The following is a 22,807-nucleotide window of genomic DNA, read 5'->3' as shown; positions in this document are numbered from 1 at the left end:
TTGTACTTTTGTTTATGTATCATCTTTGTTAACTATTATAGTGTCAAACATTGTTGTAATGTAAATATTATTTCACTCTGCCTCTTCGTGGGTGTATGACGTAATGTTTGCCTATTTAAGGTTATATTTCGTTTATAGAGATTTCTGTGAGAAAAAAATCATGAAAAAAGGACTTCTGACTTTATACTTTTGCTGCCATTATTATTTATTTACTCTCCAGGTGCACAGTTTTTTTTATTCCTAAAAACACTTTACAGTACAGTATTTAATTGTTTATCTTTTAAGTCTTCATCGTTATGTCATTTTGTACATTTTTCTAAGGTCCTGATTTGTGTGACCATTTTTTTTCTATAATATTTTTGCTGCTGTAAACACCAGAATTTCCCCATTGTTGGATAACAAAAGGGATTTTTTTAATCGATTCTATTCCTGAAAGGGATTGGAAAATATATGTTTGTTATATATAATATATGTATGTTACAATACTTTTAAAATGATCTCAGCAACAGATTAAAAAGAGTATTGCACATTTACCAATACCAGTATCAGGCGGGGCCCCGATCGAGCACTAAAATGGTGGTATCGGTATTGGAGAATACCAGCAAATAGGGCACCGATACCATTTTGAGAGCCAGAAGTTTATTCAACTATTGTCACCCGTTCCAGGAAGGCAGATCTCGGACTGGGAACGATTTTCGGCCCTGGCATTTTTCCATCTACACCAGCCCACTTCTTTTTATCCATAGACGGCCATCTTAAACTGCCAGATTGGGAAACATCCCAACCTGGCAACAATGCGTGTAAGACGGGAAACATTAGCCTTTAGATGCAAAACCCCATCATGCACAGCAACATATTTTTGCAAAATATTCTAAAATAAATTTGCCATATATAAGAAGAACATCGTAGCCTGGTTTAAAGAAATCATTTTAGTTTTATTATAATTTAGTTGGAAGGATTTTACAGTTTGAAGACATAGAAAATTACACCATATGCCAACCGTCACAAGCAGGTGCATGACGAGGAAGGGCTATATATACTGCATGCATCATTTAGGTAGTTAACATCCTATTACTTCTTGAGCTCCTTTAGTTATTTCCTGTCGCAGGTAGGTGCTTCAGCCAGAGAGTAAGGGCTGGGGCTGGTATGATTTAAAGAGGGCCAGCTCTCGCACTCTGAAATTAGGACCGGTCCACCGGGTATGAAAGATTACCAGTCCAATGCTGTACAGCGGGTATTGGTATCAGACCCATAAAATGGCACTGGCGCAACACTAATTAAAAGCACATTGTAGGAGCCAATTATTTTTTGTTAATAATTAACAAAGTTTTTTGTTTTTGTGGATAATCTAGCTAAGTTTATTCTACTTTATTGTTTGTATGAGATTGTTTTTTTTTAGTTATTTAGTCATGTTCCTTTGTTTTTGGATAGTTATGATTAATTTGGATGAATTATTTTTTATAAATAGGCTGTCAATGGTAGGACTTGCATGCATCTGGCTGGGCGTATGGTTTTTTACCGCAAGAGAAGCATGGAGGAAATGTTTGTCTTTTTCTGTTTGCTTGCCTGAGGAAAAAATAAACTAGGAAAACTAAAGGAGTTTACCTGGAACACTTTTTTCTTTTGCCTGCTTAAAATGAGTCCATGGTGCTTCTGTGGCCTTTGTGGATTTCCACTTTTTTGTATCATCAAAGCTGGGCCACAACACACATTTTTAATCTTCTGAATCAGCAAAGGTTCCTTTAAATATGCATCAATTCTGACAAACAGGAATTATTTCTGTCATGTGACTTTTAGAGCCAAATTAGGATTTACAAAACAGATTAATTTACATGTTTTTTTTGTTTTAACTTCCAAGTCCAAAAGTCCAAAAAACACTTTCAGAAAAACAGAAACGTACAATTGAACATATGCCATACATAACAGTTTTCTTTCAGAAAAAGAAACAATATAAAAGAATGAAAAAGAAAATTAAAATAAATAAAAAATAAAAAACACAGGGGTTTAGCTAAAGTATATTGCTATGAAGTCTGAAAGTTTTAAAGTAACTTAATCGAGGCATGAAAACTTTTAATATCATTTTGGAATTCTTGAAAATTTGAAGAAACTTTAAAGAATCTGCACTTGTAGATAAAGAATTTCCCATAATGAAAACAATATTACATAAAAATTCCACATTTCTATCATGAAAAAGTAAAGCAAAATTTAACTCCTTTATATTCAAAATTAGGAATCACAGTTTTCGTTGATAACCAATCATAAATCTTGTTCCAAAAAGACTTAACCACACAACAATTGTAAAAAATATGTTCTTGTGTTTCTAGATCTTTCTGACAAAAGTTACATGCATTAACAGCAAATCTAAATAGATGAATTTACATGTATTATTTTAAAATAACATGCAGCAGATGCAACCGGAAGCCAGGGTTACCCATGATCATTTGCGGCAAACCCGCCGCTAACAAAAAGCAGAGCAAAACCCCGCCCACATTTGACGTTTTCGTCTCCGTTTCGTCCCAAACCCGGAAAATATTTGCATAGAAGCTCTGATTGGCCGAGAGTGGCGCGCCAAAGGTCACGTGGCCTGGCTTTTCGCGCGAAACTGGTCTCTGTTGTCAGGCGGGGAGCGAGCAGAGAGAGCCGGAGGAAGAGCAGAACTTTTCCAGCTGCTGTTTAACTTGTTTTTTTGACTCTTTTGGACTCAGTTTCGGGCATCATGGACGTGGCTACAGCAAACGCGGAGACCGGCGGAGTGACGGTGAAGGACGAGCTGGCAGAAAAATGCCAGAAGTTGTTCCAGGCTTTCTTAGAGGAGTAAGTCACGCGGAGATGACCCAGATTTCACCGATCATTAATAATAACGCTTTATTTTAGTAGTTATGAAGTCATTCTGCTGTTTTTAGCGGTTTTATCGTCTTTTCTGATAAGGGGTGGTTTTTGTGAGCAGGTTTCAGAGCGGGGATGGAGAGGTGAAGTACGTCCGGGAGGCTGAGGAGCTGATCAGGCCTGAAAGAAACACTCTTCTGGTGAGCTTCTTAGACCTGGAGGGCTTCAACCAAGAGCTGGCTGACACCATCAAGGAGGAGTACTACAGGTTAGCCCACAGCATGACTCCCCCTCTCAATCATGCTGCCTCCCAGACTGAAAAAACAGACATTAAATGTTTTTTTTCTTGTTTCCAGAGTTTACCCCTACCTTTGCCGGGCTGTTCGTAACTTTGCTCGGGATCATGGGAACGTCCCTCTGAACAAAGAGTTCTACGTTGCTATCGAAGATCTTTCAACCAGGCACAAGTGAGAAGCCCATCAGGTTAAATGAGGCGGGGGTTTGATGTCTATTGCATGTGAGAGTTAATTTATGGTTTAATGTAGGATCCGTGAGCTGTCCTCCATGCGTATCGGTACTCTGGTGAAGATCAGTGGTCAGGTGGTGAGGACGCACCCGGTCCATCCTGAGCTGGTGAGTTTACCTGCTTCGTTGGGCTTTGGGGTGATGATTCAATGCCAAGTGGTTGGCGGATCGTGAACCTGTGCGGCGGTTCCTGTGTGTCTGCAGGTGAGCGGGACCTTCGTCTGCATGGACTGCCAGGCGGTGATCAAAGACGTTCCCCAGCAGTTCAAGTACTCCCCGCCCACCATCTGCAGGAACCCTGTCTGCAGCAACCGCTCCCGCTTCCACCTGGACACGCACAAATCCAAGTTCATCGACTTCCAGAAGGTGAGGTGGTGAGGACGGAGGGGGGTCGCATTGGCGACGGTCGCCGCCTGCAGGGTTTCTGATGCGGTTTGATTTCTGTGCGCTAAGGTGAGGATCCAGGAGACGCAGGCGGAGCTGCCTCGAGGATCCATCCCACGATCGATGGAGATCATCCTGAGGGCAGAAGCTGTAGAGACGGCTCAGGCTGGGGACCGCTGTGACTTCACAGGGACCCTCATCGTAGTGCCGGACGTCTCCCAGCTCAGCACTCCGGGTACGGCTTCACTCCTTAGCAGTTAAATTTCACCCGTTGGGCTTTTCATGATTTATGGCTTTGATCTCCTCAGGCCTGCGAGCAGAGACCAGTACTCGCGTTCCTGGAGGTCCTCAGGGCTTTGAGTCTGAGGGTCTGAGGGGACTGAAAGCTCTGGGAGTCAGAGAGCTGTCGTACAGGCTGGCCTTCCTGGCATGTAACGTGGCGCCCACTAACCCACGGGTAAGAAACCAACACCGCAGCTGACCATCCCCTAAACAATCCAGATGTGTGCTATTAGACTAGAACTGTCTCCTCCTGCTGTAGTTTGGAGGTAAAGAGCTGCGGGACGAGGAGCAAACGGCTGAAAGCATCAAGAGTCAGATGACGGAGAAGGAGTGGGAGAAGGTGTTTGAGATGAGCCAGGACAAGAACCTGTACCACAACCTGTGCACCAGCCTCTTCCCCACCATCCACGGTCAGACCGCCGGCCTCTACAGGCCTTTCCAAACCTCTGACCTTTGACCCTTTAGCTGACTGACGCTGATGTTTGATCCTTTAGGCAACGACGAGGTGAAGCGCGGCATCCTGCTCATGCTGTTCGGAGGCGTTCCCAAGACGACCATGGAGGGGACCTCGCTGAGGGGAGACGTCAACGTCTGCGTCGTCGGAGACCCGAGTACCGCCAAGAGCCAGTTCCTCAAGTATGGTAACAGCTGGAAATAAGAATGTTGACTTTCTGCAGATGTGGTTAACCCCCCCGGTGTCCCCCTGTGTGTTCAGACACGTGGAGGAGTTCAGCCCCAGAGCTGTGTACACCAGCGGCAAGGCCAGCAGCGCCGCCGGTCTGACGGCAGCTGTCGTCCGTGACGAGGAGTCCCATGAGTTTGTCATCGAGGCCGGAGCCCTGATGCTGGCAGACAATGTGAGGCTTTGAAGCTCGGCGAGCCTTTCGTCCATCAGCAGAGCGTTTTTGTCCTGATGTTTGCTTTTTTTTTTAGGGCGTGTGCTGCATTGATGAGTTCGACAAGATGGACCTCAAGGACCAGGTGGCCATCCATGAAGCCATGGAGCAGCAGACCATCAGCATCACCAAGGCTGGAGTCAAGGTAACAGCGCCCTTCAAATACCCAAATTAGGATTAAAAAAATAATCCATGTAGAGCTCAGGCGACTCCACTTTCTGCTGCAGGCCACCCTGAACGCACGCACCTCCATCCTGGCTGCTGCCAACCCCGTCAGCGGACGCTACGACCGCAGCAAGAGTCTGAAGCAGAACGTCAACCTGTCCGCTCCCATCATGAGCCGCTTCGACCTCTTCTTCATCCTGGTGGACGAATGTAACGAGGTGCGCTGATCAGTCTGTCCGGTTTATTCCGCCGTTAATGTTCCGTCCTTCAATCTAATCCGTGTTCTGTGTGTCTCAGGTCACGGATTACGCCATCGCCAGGCGCATCGTGGACCTGCACTCACGTGTGGAGGAGTCTGTGGACCGGCTCTACTCTCTGGATGAGATCCGTAGATATCTGCTTTTCGCCCGGCAGTTCAAACCTAAGGTGGGTGGAGGCTGGATTCTCAGGTTCTCCTTCCTTCCTAAATTATGAATATGTCCTCAGTTCCAACCATAAACTTCAGTGTTTATTAGGATTTTGTTCGGATAGTGAAAAAGAAAAACAAAGTAATGCACAAAGTGAATGAAAAATGATGCATGGTTCTCTAAAATATTATATTTCAAACTATTATATGGAATTAACTTATTTAAATCTTATATTTTGTATTTAATCTATTTTCATGTCTAATATATAGATTAGTTTTTATAAAAAAGCCATTGGGAAATATGTGGTAAGGCCTAAGGCAGATGGCCGCTCACACTGAGCCTGGTTCTACTGGAGGTTTCTTCCTGTTAAAGGGGAGTTCTTTCTCTCCACTGTCGCTACAAGCATGCTTAGCGTGAGGGATTGCATTCAAGTCAATGAGGCGATGCAATCAACTGGTTTTCCTTAGACAGATCTGGTTGAACTGTAAAGTGCCTTGAGATGACATGTGTTGTGAATTGGCGCTATAGAAATAAACTGAATTGAATTAAAATACGTGACTGACACCCTGATGCGCACAAAGCCTTCTAGGGTTTTATAAAAAGAAAAAAATAGAACTTGTATCCTTCTTTATTTCATTTTGCAATCATCTATTACTTTCTGCTGATGGTTTATATACAATTTCACTAAATACACTGAGGTTTGTGAGGAAAAAAAATCAAATTTAAGGATATGATTACCTCAGAAGGCGTAGATGTTGGCATCTCCTGTTTCTGACCTGTCGCCTAAAGACGCTCCTTCTGCTTCTCTCCATGTTAGATCTCCAGTGAGTCTGAGGAGTTCATCGTGGAGCAGTACAAGCGTCTCCGTCAGCGCGACGGCTCCGGTAGCGTGTCCAAGTCTGCCTGGAGGATAACGGTGCGACAGCTGGAGAGCATGATCCGCCTTTCAGAGGCCATGGCACGCATGCACTGCTGCGATGAGGTATTGCTCTTTGTTAGTGTACATGGGACCTTTTTATGAGTTCTGCCTAATTATTAGAAAACCTGAGGTCGATTCTTTCTGTCTGTGTAATTAGGTGCAGCCTAAACATGTGAAGGAAGCTTTCCGTCTGCTGAACAAGTCCATCATCAGGGTGGAGACGCCTGACATCAACCTGGAGCAGGAGGAGGAAATGGAGGATGAGCAGCAGCAGGAAGACGGTAGGATTGATCATATTAATGTAAACCTGGCTGCTTAGAGGGATGGAAGCCTGCAGTTTAGTGGAAGGGCAAAGTAAAATGAGATTCAATCTGTTTTGTTCTGTAGGGAACAATGTCCCGAATGGAGTGGACGGTATCAACGGTCATGTGAACGGAGTCAACGGCCACGTCGATGGTATGAACGGTGAGGCGGACCACGGCACCCAGCCTAAGCCCTCTCTTCGTCTGTCCTTCGCCGAGTACAAACGCATCTCTAACCTGCTGGTTCTGCATCTGCGCCGAGCAGAAGACGGTGAGAAATATACAAAATAAGATCTTCATCCCTTTTCCACACGTCGCTCATTCCGGTTCCTCTATCCTCTTAATTCATGCTGCAGCTGAAGAAGAGGAGGAGCTGAAGAAGACGGCGGTGGTCAACTGGTATCTGAAGGAGATTGAGTCGGAGATCGACTCTGAGGAGGAGCTCATCAACAGGAAAGGCCTGATAGAGAAGGTCATCCACAGGCTGGTCCACTACGTGAGTTCACAGTTTGCTCATATATATTTTTACAAGAGATAAAATCCGATTGTTTTAACGCAGAGTTCTGTGCACCGTGTTTCCGATAGGACCACATCCTGATCGAGCTGACTCAGGCCGGGCTCAAGGGCTCAGAATCCGAAAGCTCAGAGGGAGACGTTGTTCTGGTCGTCAACCCCAACTACATCCTGGAGGACTGAACCATATCTGGAAGCCCACCTGTTTGATCCCCGCTTGTTCCGCATGTGTCTCAGAAGGATGTTTAAATTCCTCTCTGCTGTACAAAGGCTTAAAATTTGACTTGTAGCAAAATATGATGTTGTAAATATGCTGTTTTGGTCAGTTGAACCTTTCTGAACTATGGGACTATTCATTGTGTTGCAAACTGTATCATAGGCAGACACCAGTGCTTTGTTCTCAAGCTGTATTATTGTAATATTTGGGAATGTTTGTTCTAGTAATAAAACTTTAATTAAACATCTGCCTTGATGAGAGTGTATCTCAGTTATCACTGAAAAGTTACTTTCAAAGAATCAAACTTGTAGGTTTAGACGAACAAACTGGTTCCCCTTTTTTTCTGAGCCTTAGAGGTAAGATAATAATGGCCTAATAGAATTATTCCAGCTGTTGTCATGGTTACACAAACTTTTTTGCATCTTTGCATCTTTTTTGTACGATTTTTCACTCCAAGCCAACACTTGCATATATCAGTCCAAAATACCAGCTGCTATAGATATGTATTTTAAACGACTGTCACTTCTGTTTTTGTTCATGAGATGAAATTTCTTAAAGAAGGAAATTCTAGGTTACTAATTAATTTGTATTGCTGCTTCAGTCATCCACAGTGATACGACCTTAGACTAATTTATTTTGTCATTTTGTATACAAAAGTGTAAACAAAAAGAAATTTCGTTAAGAAAAGCTCTCTAAAAAAAATGTAATTGTCTAAAGTGCAGTCTTGAAAACAGTAAAAAAAAAAATAGATAAAAACAGTAATATAAACACATGACTGTATGTTTACAGTTCTAACTTTAAAAAAAATAAAATACAATAAAATAACCTGACCTGAGTGCTTAAAGCCTTTATAATTTCAATATATAATCCTTGAGGATTGGTACTAACAAAAGTATCCCTCGTCCTGTTATGAATGTATTCTAGGCATTTGTTTGGAATACCATTTAATAAACCTTTACCAAAACTGTCCACCAGGTGGAGCACATCTCAACACATGAAATAACGCGCATGCGCATTTCCTCTTATTCCTCCAACATGTCTGCCTCCTGCCTGGTTGCACTTAGGGCATCTCTGACAGGTAAACCTTCTTTATCCCAAAAGGGCTCACTTTTAAGGATTCATAGTCACAATTTTTTATTTTATTATGACTCTCTGTAAACAGCGTAACTTAGAGTTTCATTTTATAGGGTTTTAAAGCTGTCCCGGGTTTGTTTAGATATGGTTTACTTCCAACTCCTGTTATAAACACCATAGTATGGTTTGATAAGGAGGCAGAGTGGCTGGTTTAAAGTCAGGAACTGGGTTTGTCCTTCAGGTGGCTCCTGCCGGTGGTTCCTCAGGCACGGCGCTCCAACACCGACAGTGTGCCACCGTCTGCGGCTTCATGTCTTCCCCACCGCCGGACTGAACAGCTCCAGAACCGAACCGACACAGAGCTCCGAGGCTACCCACACTCCGACAGGGGGAGGTGGGGAGGAGGAGCTGGAAGGACCCGAGTATATCCCAAGGCGGAAGGCCAAGAACCCTATGATGAAGATAGGTTATGCTTGGTGAGCTGACGTCACTTCCTGTTTACCCTCCTAACCTAAGTAAATGAGAAATGGTGGCTGGCCAATTATCAATTAGGCTTCTTTTAAATTGCAGACATTATTATTGTTAAAGAACAGAAAAATAAAGTCAAATATTCTTTGATTTATTTCAAATGTATTTTGACTTTAGTTGGGTAGCTACATTGCAAACATATCAATAAATAGTTCTATAATATTTTTTTGTCAAAATAGCAAACACGTTAATTAAAACTCAAAACATTGTAGTATACTAAATTAGTATTCAAGCATTTTTAAATATGATGACATTGGTATATACTTAGGGTAGGGGTTGGCAACCCAAACTGTTCAGTCATATTGGATTAAAAAAATAAAAACAAGTCTGTCAGGAGCAAAACAAAAGTAAAAGTCATCTATAAGCCTCGTGTGGCAACACAGGCTCTAAGTGTATTAGCCCACTATAAAAAAAAAATGACTGTGGGCTATATATATATATATATATATATATATATATATATATATATATATATATATATATATATATATATATATATATATATATATAATAAGCATTCATGATTAAATGTGTACACTGGAGAAAAAGTCGCATCATGTGACTAGTCTGCTGTATGATATTTGGTGCTTTAAAGGTTAAATTCCATTACAGTATTAATTAGGTTTTGCTGAATCGATGGAATTATAGAAATATGATTAAGAAATCAGATTTATTATTTTTATTATGAAGATTTGGGGTAAAAAACAAAAAAAATTGGAAGTTCACATCCCTGCATAAGAACGCTACCTTGAGCTCTGAACGGTTTTCCATCCTTGCAACAAAACTAGCAGCAGTGGTGGAGTTTGGGGATGCAATCCACCTCTTTAATCTATCTTTGCTCTCCTCCTGTAATTTATTCAGAAGTTCTGCAATCACACTTTTTCTATCACTCCTGCATGTTTAGCATGCTTTCCCTGAAAATGCTTTTCTTAATTAATCTTTTTATTTCTTGACAACTTTTGATTGCAAAGCAAACATGCAGGCAATCCTTCTGCATTGGAAATGAAAGAAAATGATCGGTCCATTCTTCTTTGAAACCTCTTTTCTCAGTTGCTATCTTCCTTTTTTTCCCCTTTGGGATCCATGGCTCGAGACACACCTGTCGCTTTGTTTAAAAAAGCCCCCTGCCCGGCACTGAGCCGAAAAAAATATTTATCTTTTTTTAATGTAGTCATTATACAGATTTTTACAGCATTGGAAACAAAATGACTGTTTGTTTGACCTCCTGCACACCGTATTAAGACAAAGAAACAAACAAAAAAGAAAAAAAAAATTCCTTTTTCCATTTTCATACAATGCTTGAAAAACCTCCAGGGAGTCGCAAGGGGTGCTAAAGAACCGCATACGACCCCTGACTTAGGGTAACACACTTAAAGTAAGGTTTGTCACATTAAAAAGTTTAATTACTATTTAATATATAAATATATTTAAAATATAATGTGCTGTATGATTATGCATTTTCTTTGTATATTGCTAATAGTTTGATTGCTGTAGAACTTAGATACTATAGTTATTATGGAGTCATTAGACATAGATTAACTGTGGAAATATTTGCTTTTGTGAGTGAATTTATGTGTCCAATTCCCATCTTTGTCTCCAAGTCAGGTCCTGGAAAAACGAAAACAAACTCTGGTTTCAATAACTGCACAGGGCCGATTAAAAAAGCAGGATTAACAGACTTTAATTCTCCAATCCAAATTAATCTAGCCTAATATTCGGGAACTGATGGCTACTGTTAGAAGTTGCTGTGAGTTAATTTAATGAACTCTGGGTAGGTTTATTTATAATTGAGCATGTGCGTAACAAGTATGAAAAGCCAACAGGAAGTGCCTATTTCATCCCACTGGAACTAGAGATTTTAATGGAGAATAAAAAAAGTGGAGAATGTTTAAAAATACGGAGCTACAGGTGCAAAGGACAGGGAGATGGCGCTGGAGAAGATCGCTGCCAAGTTCATGCGTAAGTTTATATGTAGACTGTGTGGCAGGCCATTTTGACACGAATTAAAAACAGTCTTCTGTTTTGTTTTCATTTGTATCCTTTAGGATTCTTCCTGATCAAAACCACATTCCTAGTTGGAACTGTAATAATAGAGGTTCTAAATTACATTTTTGCCAACAGAAACTGAATTTGGGATAAATAAAATTGCTTTTTAGTAAGAATTAAGTTTTATATACCTAGAAATGTTCACACATTTAAGTTGCCTTTTTATCAGCTTGAGTGAATATGTAATTATGATATCTGAAATACATTTCTTCATAGCCAAAATAATGCGAATTCTGACCACTAACAATAGGAAAATGGAGATCTGAAATTAATGCCTAGACATCAAAAATGTTTATTCTAGATGTGAAGAATGTCATTTTGTTTGAAATGGTAATTTTGACAAAGGAAAAATGTTTTTTTCCCACATATCAAAAAAACATATTCAGTCAAACTAATACATATCAAACCTGCCTGCCATAGCCTGTTGTAACAACTATAAAATTAATGGAAAATCAAATGTATTGCTTGAATGGTCATGGATCAATTAATTCTATTTAGGTGAAATAGCTGGTAGAAGGAATAAAAATATTGTTCTTACACATAGGAGCTGAGCTTCATCCCATGGGGTCGCTCCTCAGTTTGATTCCGTCTTCCATTACACAGTAAATACTAAGCTGCTGTTTGCAGCCGCTTCAGATGTTATCTCTTTAAATGGCCGTTATCAGTTTGTGCCTGCTACCTACTAGTTGGATCAGTAGGTTGTTATCAGCAAATGAATCCTAATCCTAACCCTAAAGTGATTCCTTATCTAAAGTAAAGATAGATCATCCTTATAAATATTTAACTCTGATAATTAATGCCAATCATTCTTTAATGACATGCCATGTTTGTGTTTTTATTACCTAATGTGTCTAAAGGACTAAATCAGGAAATGAAACATGATTGGCTGTAAGGAGAGCCCAGACAGAGGACAGTTGAGTTTACTGAGCCAAACCGGCTACCGACCAGGTTAGCACTGGGGAGAATGTTACTATGGTAACAGAAACAGAGGTTGAATACTCTCCTAATGGAACGGAAAACTCAGGTTTCCCTGATTTTAGTTTTAGAAAACTAGCTTTGTGAAACAGGCCCTGAGCCTCCCAGAAACGTTCACCTTCTCAACAGAACCAAAGCAGAAGCGTCCAGAGCATCGTCCCTCATCCTCTCCAGAGACCATGTGGTTTTATTTTGCCCTGTAGTCCTGGGCTTCTTTTAAGGACGAAACAGGTTAGCTCTGCGAGAATGATACTACTGCAAGAGAAACAAATGACAAGCTAACAGGAATGGAGGAGGAATTATATTTTAAACAAAAGAAGCTAGAAATGATCAGCAACCTTTCGTGAGCTCATCCAAGTGCAGAAGCTGCTTTAAGAAAAGTTTTCCTTAATTTATTTACATTAACAAAACAAATCAGAAAACTGACGATACCATTCTGCTGCTGACAAACCATAATCTATGTAAAGGTTTAATTGATGCAATTTTTAGCGTAAAGAAACAATTAGTTGCACCTGCAGTAGTTTTACTGTTGAGGATAAATATATTTACGATATTCCATATTTCCGTCTTCCCAGGATGATTGGACTCCCTGCTGGAATAATCGGCTTCATTCTGGCGAAGAGACAAGTGGACAAAAACCGCCTGAAGCAGCTGAAGGTCAGGCAGAGGATGAAACGATCCAACGAGGGCGACTATGAGGGGAGTCGATATCGCCAACACAGAGTGGATCAGTGAATAGATCACACCATGCGGGACTCCTGGACTTCGGCATAAAGCCCTCATTAAAACAAAGATATTTATACAATGAATAAAGCTACATGCAGACAATAGCCATCACCTGGTGAACAAAGAATCACAAGAAGCCTCAGAAAGGAAACAAATTATTTTATATGAAAATGCGAACCAATTGTTTTTTCCCAGTATGATGTATATATAAACATTTACAGCAGCTACATGGGCTTTACGTGTTAAATGTTTGACACTACTGCTTTAATAAAGGCTTATGCAACTCAGCAGGCATGTTTGAACCTCTGGAGAAGCAGCTGGGTGGGGCAGGTTAAATTGGGAGCTTTAGGACGCTCCCAGTTCAGCTGTTTCACTCTGATGGCTCAGACCGTCCGTCTCCATCTGGCTGAACAAAGCAGCCACATTTGAAACAGTCGTACAAAACCTTTCATCATAAACCAAGCCTTTATAGAGCAGTTGCCATGGATACATGTAGTATAATCATAAAAATTGATTATAATCATATGCCTTTTTTTTCCTTTTTTAAATCATTGCAAAGAAGAAGCATAGTAGGTATCTACAGTGATCTGAAGCAAACAGCCCTGTTTAAATAACCCAGAAATATGAGAATTAATCATTTCAACACTTTTCTCCATTTGGTATGACAGCATTCCTTTCATCAAATGAAAAGATTCAAAGCTGGCTGCAGATTCCCAAACCTGTTTTGGAGAATGTTTAATAATCTGATAAGGCACAGTGGTGGCAGCATCATGGTCTGGGGTTGTTCTGAGGTTTTTAAGGTGGAACTCAACAGGTTTTAGCCCTTAACCATTAGGTTCCTGCTAGACAGCTGAAGAGATATTAGATTTTTTTCTCCTCATCGCCTTTATAGCATCTGATGTTTTTTGTTTCGTTTTTTCCTAAAAGTAAACACACCACATTCTTACAGATACTATTCTACAAATGTAGGGTATTGGTTTAAAGGTCTAGTTAGCACATCTTTGGTATAATTAATTCTTGAAATGACCTAATTATATTTTACTTGGTATTTAAACAGGGGTGTATAAACTTTCAGATCAAGACTATTTTAAAGTATAAATATGTATATTACAAGTATAAAAGTAGTTTTTGTAGATCCCTACACTGTAAAAAAAAAGAAAAAAAAAGAAAAAGAAAATTCTGATTCAGCCGTTTGACTCTTTCCCTGGATTATTTTTAACATATTTAAAATACAAATCATTTTTTTTCCTTTAATCCAAAAAAGAAAAAAGAAAGGTAAAAGTTGGAATAAAGACAAACAGAAACCAGTTTTTGAGGCGTGGTGCTTTCCAGCAGCCGTCCGACACGGCGTGAACTTCAGCAACCTCATCTGCTGGAAGCTCCAATAATTTGCAGCAGGAAGAGGAAGATCTGGACGATATCGACGTAAATGGAGAGCGCGGCGAAGACGTACTCCTCAGGACTAATGGAGTACTTCCTGTTTCCTATCAGGAGCTGAGTGTGGTATGCCAGGAACTAGGAAGCACAAAGGAGGATTAATAATCAACACAATATAAAGTTAGAGGGAGGAAATCCTTCAGGTTGAGATGTAAAACACTCACCATGGTGAACGCTATGGCTCCCATAGCTGCGTACAGCATGTGAAGCCAATAGATCTGCAACAGAAAGCAGCGGTTAGAAGAAAATAAAGCGCTGGCTGCTAAACTCAACCCCCCCCCCGACTTTACTCACGTATTTGAAGGAAAGCACGATGGCTGTAATGATTCCAGTTACAAGCATCACGATCGAAAGGACACAGAAGAGGCCTCGGCATTTGGTAAAGTCAACCTAGACGGTGAGACCACAGGGCAGCATGTTAACACCTGTTCCTAGACGGGGAGCTTCAGCTTTCAGAGGCGGACACACACCTTGGTCTGGAAGCAGAAGATGGTGACGGCGATGCACACAACAGCCGTGATCCCGAGAGCCAGAAACACGGCTTTGGTATCATAGTAACTACAACCAAAAAGAAACTGGATTACTCCTCGGGTTCAAACTGGCTTTTTTATGTTTCCCTGCGCATTCTTCTGCTCCGTCTCTTACCTTGAGATGGTTCCAGTCATGTACGACAGAGCCAGAGTCTGACACAGAAAGAAACAGTATATTTAGTCGTGTAAAGTTTTTAATCAAATCAGAAATTATAGGAACCGACTGAGAAATATCTTTTAACTGTAAACAGAGCCGTTAAAGTGGTTCATGATGAAATGTTGCAAACACGCCTCTGCTCAGTTTATGGGGATTTAATGAACTAAAACAAAGTCCTTCAGGATAACAGGGTTTATACATGAATGAGTAACTCTTATTAAAAGCTTTTTAATGCTCTTAGAAATAATCTTAATGCCATCAACAAATTCCCATGACTGTGTATATATATATATATATATATATATATATACACACACACAGCAAGATCCTTCACCATCTTCACCATGGACAGGCTGCAGCCATGTCCCGAGTTCCTCGTTTTCCCGCCACTTTGTTTCAAATTTGCATTTTCCCCATTCTCTAGCCTTTTCTCCGACTCAAGCTTATTTTCCAAAGCATTCTAATGCCACGATTATCAAATGTAATGAATTTCAATGCCAATTAAGGCCTTCATTTAAAAAATAATAATTTAATGACTTTGAATGACCCGCTTAAACCCTGGATAAGGAAATGCACGCTAGGGTAAAAATCAGCAGCCTGAGTTAAAAGACTGTAGAGACAGCTTTCACTCCAAGTTTTACAGGATGTCTAACACAAAGATTTGATACAAACCTAAACCTTCCTATCTGAAACATAAATAGCCTTTCATTTTCACTTTTCTGTCCTAAATTTGCCTCAAACTCCAACATCTTCCACCAGCTGGAAGGTGGACCTCCTCCCTTGCCTGCAGACATTCACAGCCTCTTTTCTTCTCCATCCATCTTCCCATCAACTCAGACCCTGCTAAAGACCAGGGTTCCCACAGCGTTTTACTGCAACCACCATGTTTAACCATTTCGGTTTGCTCTATTTTGTGTTGGTCAAACATCAAAATAAAAAAATAATAATTGAAATGTCTGCTAATATAGCTCAAAAATCTAAAAAGCTTCAAGCTGTCTGAATACGATTAAGTCCAGAAAATACTAGGGATGCACGATATTGGGATTTTGGCCGATATCCGATATGCCGATATTTTAAAACTCATGTAGCCGATAACCGATATCGATACCGATGTTAAAGCTGGACAAAAATAAGTAGTCATTGAAAATAGCAGTTTTATTATCCATTTCTGACACTTTGAAAAATAATATACTCAAATATATTTTCATATGCTGATATCAAATTGATTTTTTAAAAACGCGGTATCGATCTATTTTACTTTCAAAATCTCATGAAATTTCATCGTTCTGTTACAAACTCTCGTGATATTTTGCAAATTCTTGTGAGATTTTGTTAGTAAAATAGATCGATACCGCGTCAATATATCATCATATAAAAATATGGCAAAATTTCGTGAATTTTCGGGGGATTTCGTAGCATAACGATGACATATAGCAATATTTCATTAGTAAAAGAGATTGATATGGTGTTTTTAAATGGCAATATATCAGCATATGAAGATATTGTGATATTTAAATGTATCAATATTTTTTCCCTCGTCTTTAGAAGTTTTTAAGTCTGTAAAAAATAAGTTTTTGAGGAAGATGAAGAAGTAGTATTTTTTATTTTTTTTTAGACTCTAGAAACTCAGAAGCTGATCAAATATCGGGTTAAATATCGGTGGGGTGGCCGATGTCCGATATTCAGTTTTAAGGCCGTTACCGATAGGGGGGCGATTATATCGTGCATGCCTAGAAAATACTCCATCAATTGAAACTACTTCGGAAGGTCTATTCCGGTGTGGCACCACGGAAAGAAAAAGCTGCATCATTTTGCTGTTGCAGCAGATAAAGCAGAGAAAGACGCAACAGGTCAGAGGGATTATGCAAACTGTGAGCACATGGAAAACACTTCAGCCTCCGTGAATCATTTTGATCCAAGTCCAGGAAAGTGTTTATTAGTTTCCTGTTTCTGAGGACCAGCAGCGAGAAGTGAAACTCACAAAGAGCAGCAGCAGAATGATGTTCCATGGGAACTTCCTCCTGAACAAATAAAGGATTAACAAGCGTTAGCATTAGCTGATCATCATCTAAACAAAGTATTATTTGGTAAAACTCACCGTGGGCCCTTACAGCAAACCAGCACCAGGTGGAGGACTACATACACAGCACTTTTAAGAAAAACAAATGGTTAATATTCACTTTTATTTTAGCATTTAGCTTCAAAGGCTGAAGAGGAAGGCTTACTATGAGGCCCAGTATACAGCCGGGTTTCTCCTTACAAAGACTCGGACGGGGTCACTGCGGGAAAACAGGAGGGGTTACTGACAAATGACGGCATGACAGACAGAAATGCTCAACGGTGATGCCGTGTACTCACACAAAGGTGAATATGGCAACAATGGCTGTGGTGAGGAGGAGCTGGCAGGCCAGGATCACATAAACCTGAAACACACACAGAGGAAGCCCTTATAGACACCAGGATGAAGCAGTTTAAAGAGCGGTTTATGGTGAAAAATGATCCACAAGTTACTTCTTATGTGAAAGCTGTTTATTAGGTCACCCATAAACAAATATTAAACATTTAAAACCCTTACTGGATCCAGCTGTAGCTCCAATATTGTCATTAGAAATATTATAAATGATGATGATAAATAAAACCAGGTTTATTGTTCTTTTTCTACTGATGGGACTTAAATTCCGGAAAAAATCAGCTTTTATCAGGTGAATCTGTCCAGGTGGTGACAGGTGATGCTCATTATGTCACAACTTTTAAAGATGTCAAATGTGAAAAAAGTTCTTCCTCAAATTAGTCCGAGCAGATTCAGACAGAATAGGACTTAAATTCCCATAAAATATTGGAAATGAGACAAATCTCTTTCTAAAGAGGATGAAAACAGAAGTAGTTAGAACAAAAATATGAAATAGATTTTGTATTCCTCAAATGTTTTATACACTTCTCAGATAATTAACCATAATCGTTAGATGAGATTTTTCAGTACTCAGACATGGTAATATTGCTTTTTGGGGAATTTAAATTTGAGGTTTAACTGTAGTTTAACTCCTTTTGCTGATATAAGTTTCCTCCTCTGGTGTGGAAAAACACTTTTACTCATTTTTATTTCCAGAAAGAATAATGACAAAAAAAAACCTTCATATTACAAAAAGAAAGGTATTCATAAAATTGATGTTCATATTCCCTTTATTAAATTACATTAATGACTTTAGCTTAATTTCTAGATTACCGTTTTGTAACTAAATGATCAAAAAGACTTCAAGAGAATCAGTGATCATTTTAAAATCTGGTTCTTCACAAGCCAATTATTTATAAATCAGTATTTAAAGTTCAACCGGGATTTGTAGTAGATTATTAATGGATCTAATATTCACACAAAATGAAAAAGTATTATTAATGCCTTCATAAAATGACATCAGTCTCATTATAAATAGTGCTGGGTAAAAAAATCGAGTTAATCGATTTTGAATCGATTCCTTTACATTTTTGAAAAATCGATGTCTAGGGTATGCGATCCAATAGTGCATGGCGTTCACATTCAAATGAGCAGGAAAGATGCACTCAAGATTATTTCAAGTCAGACAGCTGCAAATATAGCCAGTAGGTTGACTGAAGACATTAACAAATGGGGGCTGAGCAGAAAACATCCTGTAGTTGTTACAGACAATGCTGCAAATATGGTTTGTGCTTTGAAGATAATGCAGCTCATGCATGTCTGCTGTGTCACGTCTGCTTGCTCAGGTGACGCTTCACTTTTTCACTTTTCACAAACAAGTTTGCACTTATGTTTGTCTTATGTTTAAACTGCCTGATTTACAAGTTTGCACTTTGTATTACATGAGTAATACATGAGTATTTTGAAACACAGTTGAGCCAATTTCATTATTGTAAAAACAGATCAAATCGAAATTAATCGATTTAGAACTGTATGAATCAAAATCGAATCAATTCAAGACTTTGGCGAAAATACCCAGCCCTAATTATAAATATCAGAACTTTTCTTTGGTATCAAATCCTAAAATATCATAAGATTTCATTAGAAAATAAGCCTTTCATAAATGTTACATTTGTCAGAAACTTCTTTTTGACCGCAGTAAAATCAAGTAGAAGCCTTATTAGTGCAGTTCTCATCAGAACAATCATTTTTTATTTGAAGCTTCCGCCTTAAAACATTTACATCCTCTAATTTCCTCCAATTAACCAGAGCAGCACATTAACTGGACATCAGATGTTGGAAAATGTTGTTCAGAACATAAACCACGAAGCTCAGAGGCTGATCGATGTCTGACAGGCAGCAGATGGCGGTTCATCTGAGCTCTATTTCTCTGATCCTGAAACAAGGAGTGGAGCCAAATAATTCTGTTGATCTCTTTTATTTTGAATAATGAGTTTCTTACTATTCTTTGACATTTTGGGTCGATATTACCATTTGTTTAGTTTTTTTTGTAGTATAAACTAATATCTGAATGCGTTTTTTTTTTATTACATTTAGCCATCAGGTCTTGAAATCAGTTGAAGCGCATGCATTGGCATAACCACTGTTAACTTATGAAGTCAGAGCTCTGCTAAAAGGGCTAACTAGTGTTAAACAAAAGCCATGGATGCAGAGAGGGAGCATGCACTCATGTTTATGACATATTGAGGGACTTCATTGTGTTCAATCTGCACGCATAAAATGTTCCAAATGCACATAGCGACTAGTTAACATGCATGAATTTGATCTAAAACTGCTTAAGTGAGTATTTATCATTATCTGACCTCAGAAAGCTTTTTTGTTTAATTCCTAGTAATTATTTCTTTATTGTTTTGTTTAAACTCAGTCTTGTTTCAAATTTATTCTTTGATATCTGAAATGTTTTATTGAAATCACAAAAAAGGAAGTTTAAAGGGGGGGTAGAAAACTTCAAAATTTGAATCTACCTGTTGGAGGAAGAGAAGCTAATGCTCTCAGTCGCCATTGCTTTTTATGTTATTGCGAATATTTCAGACTTTAGACATGGAAATATAAATAACATGAAAAACAAGAAGCAACCCTGTATTCTATACACTGCAAAAAATCCAAATCTAAATAAGTCATTTTTTCTTAAAATAGGTGCATTTGTTCTTGGATTGACAAGGTTAAAGAGACATTTTGCCAATGGAACAAGACAATTTACACTTTAAATAAGAAAACATAATTGCATTGTCTAATTTTAAGTGTATATTATCTAATGATCTTATTTTAAGAGTAAAAATACTTATCCTATTGGCAAACTATTTAACTTACCTACTCAATTTAAGGCTAAATACACTTAATTTAGGAAATTTTAACTTATTTCTAGATTGTTTTTCCAGTGTAGCTGTCAGTGTACTGATTAGATGGATAGCTATGCGAGTTTAGTGAGAGTAGAGGGACTGATGAGCAGCAGCTGCTGCTTTGCCATAGAAATTAGCTCACAGGAAGGAAACTGCTGCTTTAAAAAAGCAACTGAAGATAGACTTTTTTACATCATCAAGAACCTAAAAGACGGTTTTGTAGGTGGCGCAGTAACCCGGGTTCGAATCCGACCTGTGGTCCTCTGCCGCATGTCTCCCCCCCCGTCACTCATACCCCCTTTCCTGTCAGTCTACTATCGAAAAAACCAGCCCCTGGTGCAGTAAAAACTTAAAAAAAAAAAAAAAAAAGCCTGACAACCTAAAAGAGAAGGACTCACTTTTAAAAACAAAGCTGAAGGTAAAGATAGCTTATCAGGCACCAGGATTTCTATAGTAATGAGGAGAGTTCTTCAGCATTCTGCCACCACCAATGCAGAGCTTATTCAGCATTGGCGGGCGCTGGATGTGAGTCCATCCTCATGCTCAGTGGGATTTTGGAGTATTTTAAACAGAAAGGAAGCCATTTCTTTACTGAGGGCTGACTGAAACTGGAAGGGATGGAACGCAGAGGACTGGTGCTGGGTTACTTCTAGAGATAAGATAGAAAAGTAAGCCTCTGTGTAGGCCCTGTATTATATAAACAGTGGAATTATTTGATAGAAATCTATTTGAGTTTTCTCTCCTCTTAGAATCTACTCACAAAGCGGCCTCAGGTTATTCTGATGAATAAAGAGCAACACATACATAGAAATCAGGAACAGGTTTGTGACAATCTTTGTAGCCTCCAACATGATTGAGAAAGAAAAAATGTGAAAACAAACAAGCTTAAAAAACGTTAACAGATGTTAAATCTGTTCACAAGGGAATGGCAGAATTTCAACAGCACTGACCTGTGGTCAGATTAGGACTGAGGGAAATGGCTTATAAAACTAATCTCCTATTTCTTCCTACCAAATTCAGGAAAGAAAAAAAATCCAGATTTTCCAAAAATCTTCTTAAACAGAAAATATAATTATCTCTCCCAGTTGAGGGTCAGATCTTAAAGGCTGGACGGAAACTATGAGAACTGGAGCTAGTCAACATCATTGTCCAGAGGGAGCTGCAAAAGGTCAAGCGAGTCAGCCCTCACTAAAAGAGACGCACTCAGAGAAAAACACTGAAGAAAAAAAACTAACAAAAAAATGAAAGCAGCAATCAAACGAGTCACTGCTGGGGAGACAGCCCTGTCACATCAGTATAGGAAAGGATGGAAAGATGAAAATCTGCTAATAAAACTGGAGTCCAATTATACGGGCATTTGGTAAAGGGAGCTCAATGATAAACAAATGAAGCTTATGCAAATCAGGCATCTGATGACTTTTGAATTTACATTTTTAGCCAAGATATACACTATCTTGGCTAAAAATTCCTTATTCTAGAGCTATAGTGCAGCTCTGTGTTTAAAAATGTGCATCTACAAAACAAGCATCTTTGCATGAATGCAGAACACTGCAGCTCTTAAGATAAATATTCCTGGATGCCTGTCAACGAACAAAAGCCAAACACTGGAACGTTACCTTTCTGATGAAGGCGTGCCGAACACTCAGGTCGTCCCAGTTGCCGTCGCTCGCAGCAAACTCCTCATCTGCATTAAGTGGGAAAGAACAAGTGGTCGGAAATCAGGAAAAATAAGGAAGTTCATCACTTAACATAATTGGAAGCAAAGGATAAAATACACTCATTAGAACCACAGCTGTATGCTTTTTACATTAATAATTACAAATATAAAAGATTACTGTAGAGTTAACTTGGAACAATATGCAGGGTTGGTGAAGAAACATTCCCATAATGTGATATGGGGTGCGGGAAGCTAGGGATAAAACAATTAATCTGATTAAATTGTTATTGAAATGAACTAATTTAGGAATCTATTAATCTTTAACTGGAGTAAAGAGACTAAAACATGCATTTAGCTGAAAAAGCAACCCATTTAGAGGAGTTTTTATACCAAAATGTGAAAAATATATAAACATCTTGCATAAAAAAATAAAAGTTTTTGAGCGTCTATCAGGAACTCTTTCAGTGGAAAAGTTTTAGTTTTAACTGGTTTAAATGCTGTATACAAATTTTTAAGAAATCTTTTCCTATATAAATATATATTTTTTTTTTTTTAGTTTTTACGGCACTAGTGGCTCGTTTTTATGGACAGTAGTCAGGAACAGGAAAGGGGTATGAGAGGGGGAGAGACATGAGGCAGAGAACCAAAGGTCGGATTCGAACCCGGGTCGCCCGCATCGAGGACTAAAGGGCAGATTACACTTCTGCAAACGCACACATCAAATGTCACTTGGGTCTGGTCGCGAACCAGCTTTGCTTGTATGCTTCCACACCGTCGGTCTGGAATTTCTAGGGACGCACAGCAGTTTCCTGCCAAAGTGCAAGGAGGAGCCTATTTGAGAACCCGCAAGAACTTCGGCGGATGGGTACAAGAACTTTGGCGGCGCTGGCGGGAGTGTTTCTCTTCCAAAACAACAATGGCGCGTCTGCAAGATATCACGGTCACGGAGATG

The 22,807-nt window shown here is 39.4% G+C and overlaps 3 protein-coding genes across 3 annotated transcripts in view; 2 read left to right on the top strand and 1 right to left on the bottom strand.

Moving 5' to 3' along the window:
• The first annotated feature begins 2,603 nt into the window (after positions 1–2,603).
• Positions 2,604–7,668, top strand: mcm6 (minichromosome maintenance complex component 6). The gene is made up of 18 exons (XM_015378000.1): positions 2,604–2,814; positions 2,948–3,094; positions 3,183–3,293; positions 3,372–3,459; positions 3,556–3,717; positions 3,805–3,970; positions 4,044–4,192; positions 4,277–4,427; positions 4,512–4,653; positions 4,733–4,874; positions 4,951–5,058; positions 5,141–5,296; positions 5,376–5,504; positions 6,303–6,467; positions 6,562–6,685; positions 6,792–6,977; positions 7,063–7,202; positions 7,292–7,668. The coding sequence occupies exons 1-18, from the start codon at positions 2,717–2,719 to the stop codon at positions 7,400–7,402; spliced, it is 2,475 nt and encodes an 824-aa protein (XP_015233486.1). The 5' UTR covers positions 2,604–2,716; the 3' UTR covers positions 7,403–7,668.
• Positions 7,669–8,468: 800 nt separating this feature from the next.
• On the top strand, positions 8,469–12,851 carry pnkd (paroxysmal nonkinesigenic dyskinesia). Its single transcript, XM_015378072.1, has 3 exons — positions 8,469–8,514; positions 8,752–8,986; positions 12,635–12,851. Exons 1-3 carry the CDS (start codon positions 8,472–8,474, stop codon positions 12,792–12,794), a joined length of 438 nt encoding a protein of 145 aa, XP_015233558.1. The 5' UTR covers positions 8,469–8,471; the 3' UTR covers positions 12,795–12,851.
• Positions 12,852–13,324: 473 nt separating this feature from the next.
• The window catches only part of tmbim1 (transmembrane BAX inhibitor motif containing 1), a 26,577-nt gene continuing 17,094 nt past the window's right edge, over positions 13,325–22,807 (bottom strand). The window contains exons 3-12 of the mRNA XM_015378071.1: positions 21,815–21,882; positions 17,268–17,332; positions 17,135–17,188; positions 17,008–17,058; positions 16,891–16,930; positions 14,868–14,905; positions 14,693–14,780; positions 14,517–14,612; positions 14,387–14,440; positions 13,325–14,300 (exon numbers count right to left, since the gene is read on the bottom strand). Of these exons, the coding sequence (XP_015233557.1) occupies positions 14,151–14,300; positions 14,387–14,440; positions 14,517–14,612; positions 14,693–14,780; positions 14,868–14,905; positions 16,891–16,930; positions 17,008–17,058; positions 17,135–17,188; positions 17,268–17,332; positions 21,815–21,882 (704 nt within the window). The 3' untranslated portion in view covers positions 13,325–14,150. The remainder of the gene's footprint in view (positions 14,301–14,386; positions 14,441–14,516; positions 14,613–14,692; positions 14,781–14,867; positions 14,906–16,890; positions 16,931–17,007; positions 17,059–17,134; positions 17,189–17,267; positions 17,333–21,814; positions 21,883–22,807) is intronic.

The sequence above is a fragment of the Cyprinodon variegatus genome, unplaced genomic scaffold (assembly GCF_000732505.1).
Source record: "Cyprinodon variegatus isolate N-32 unplaced genomic scaffold, C_variegatus-1.0 Scaffold163, whole genome shotgun sequence".
NCBI lineage: Eukaryota > Metazoa > Chordata > Actinopteri > Cyprinodontiformes > Cyprinodontidae > Cyprinodon > Cyprinodon variegatus.
Note: the sequence above shows the minus strand (reverse complement) of the source record. Positions and strands in the feature narration are given on the sequence as shown.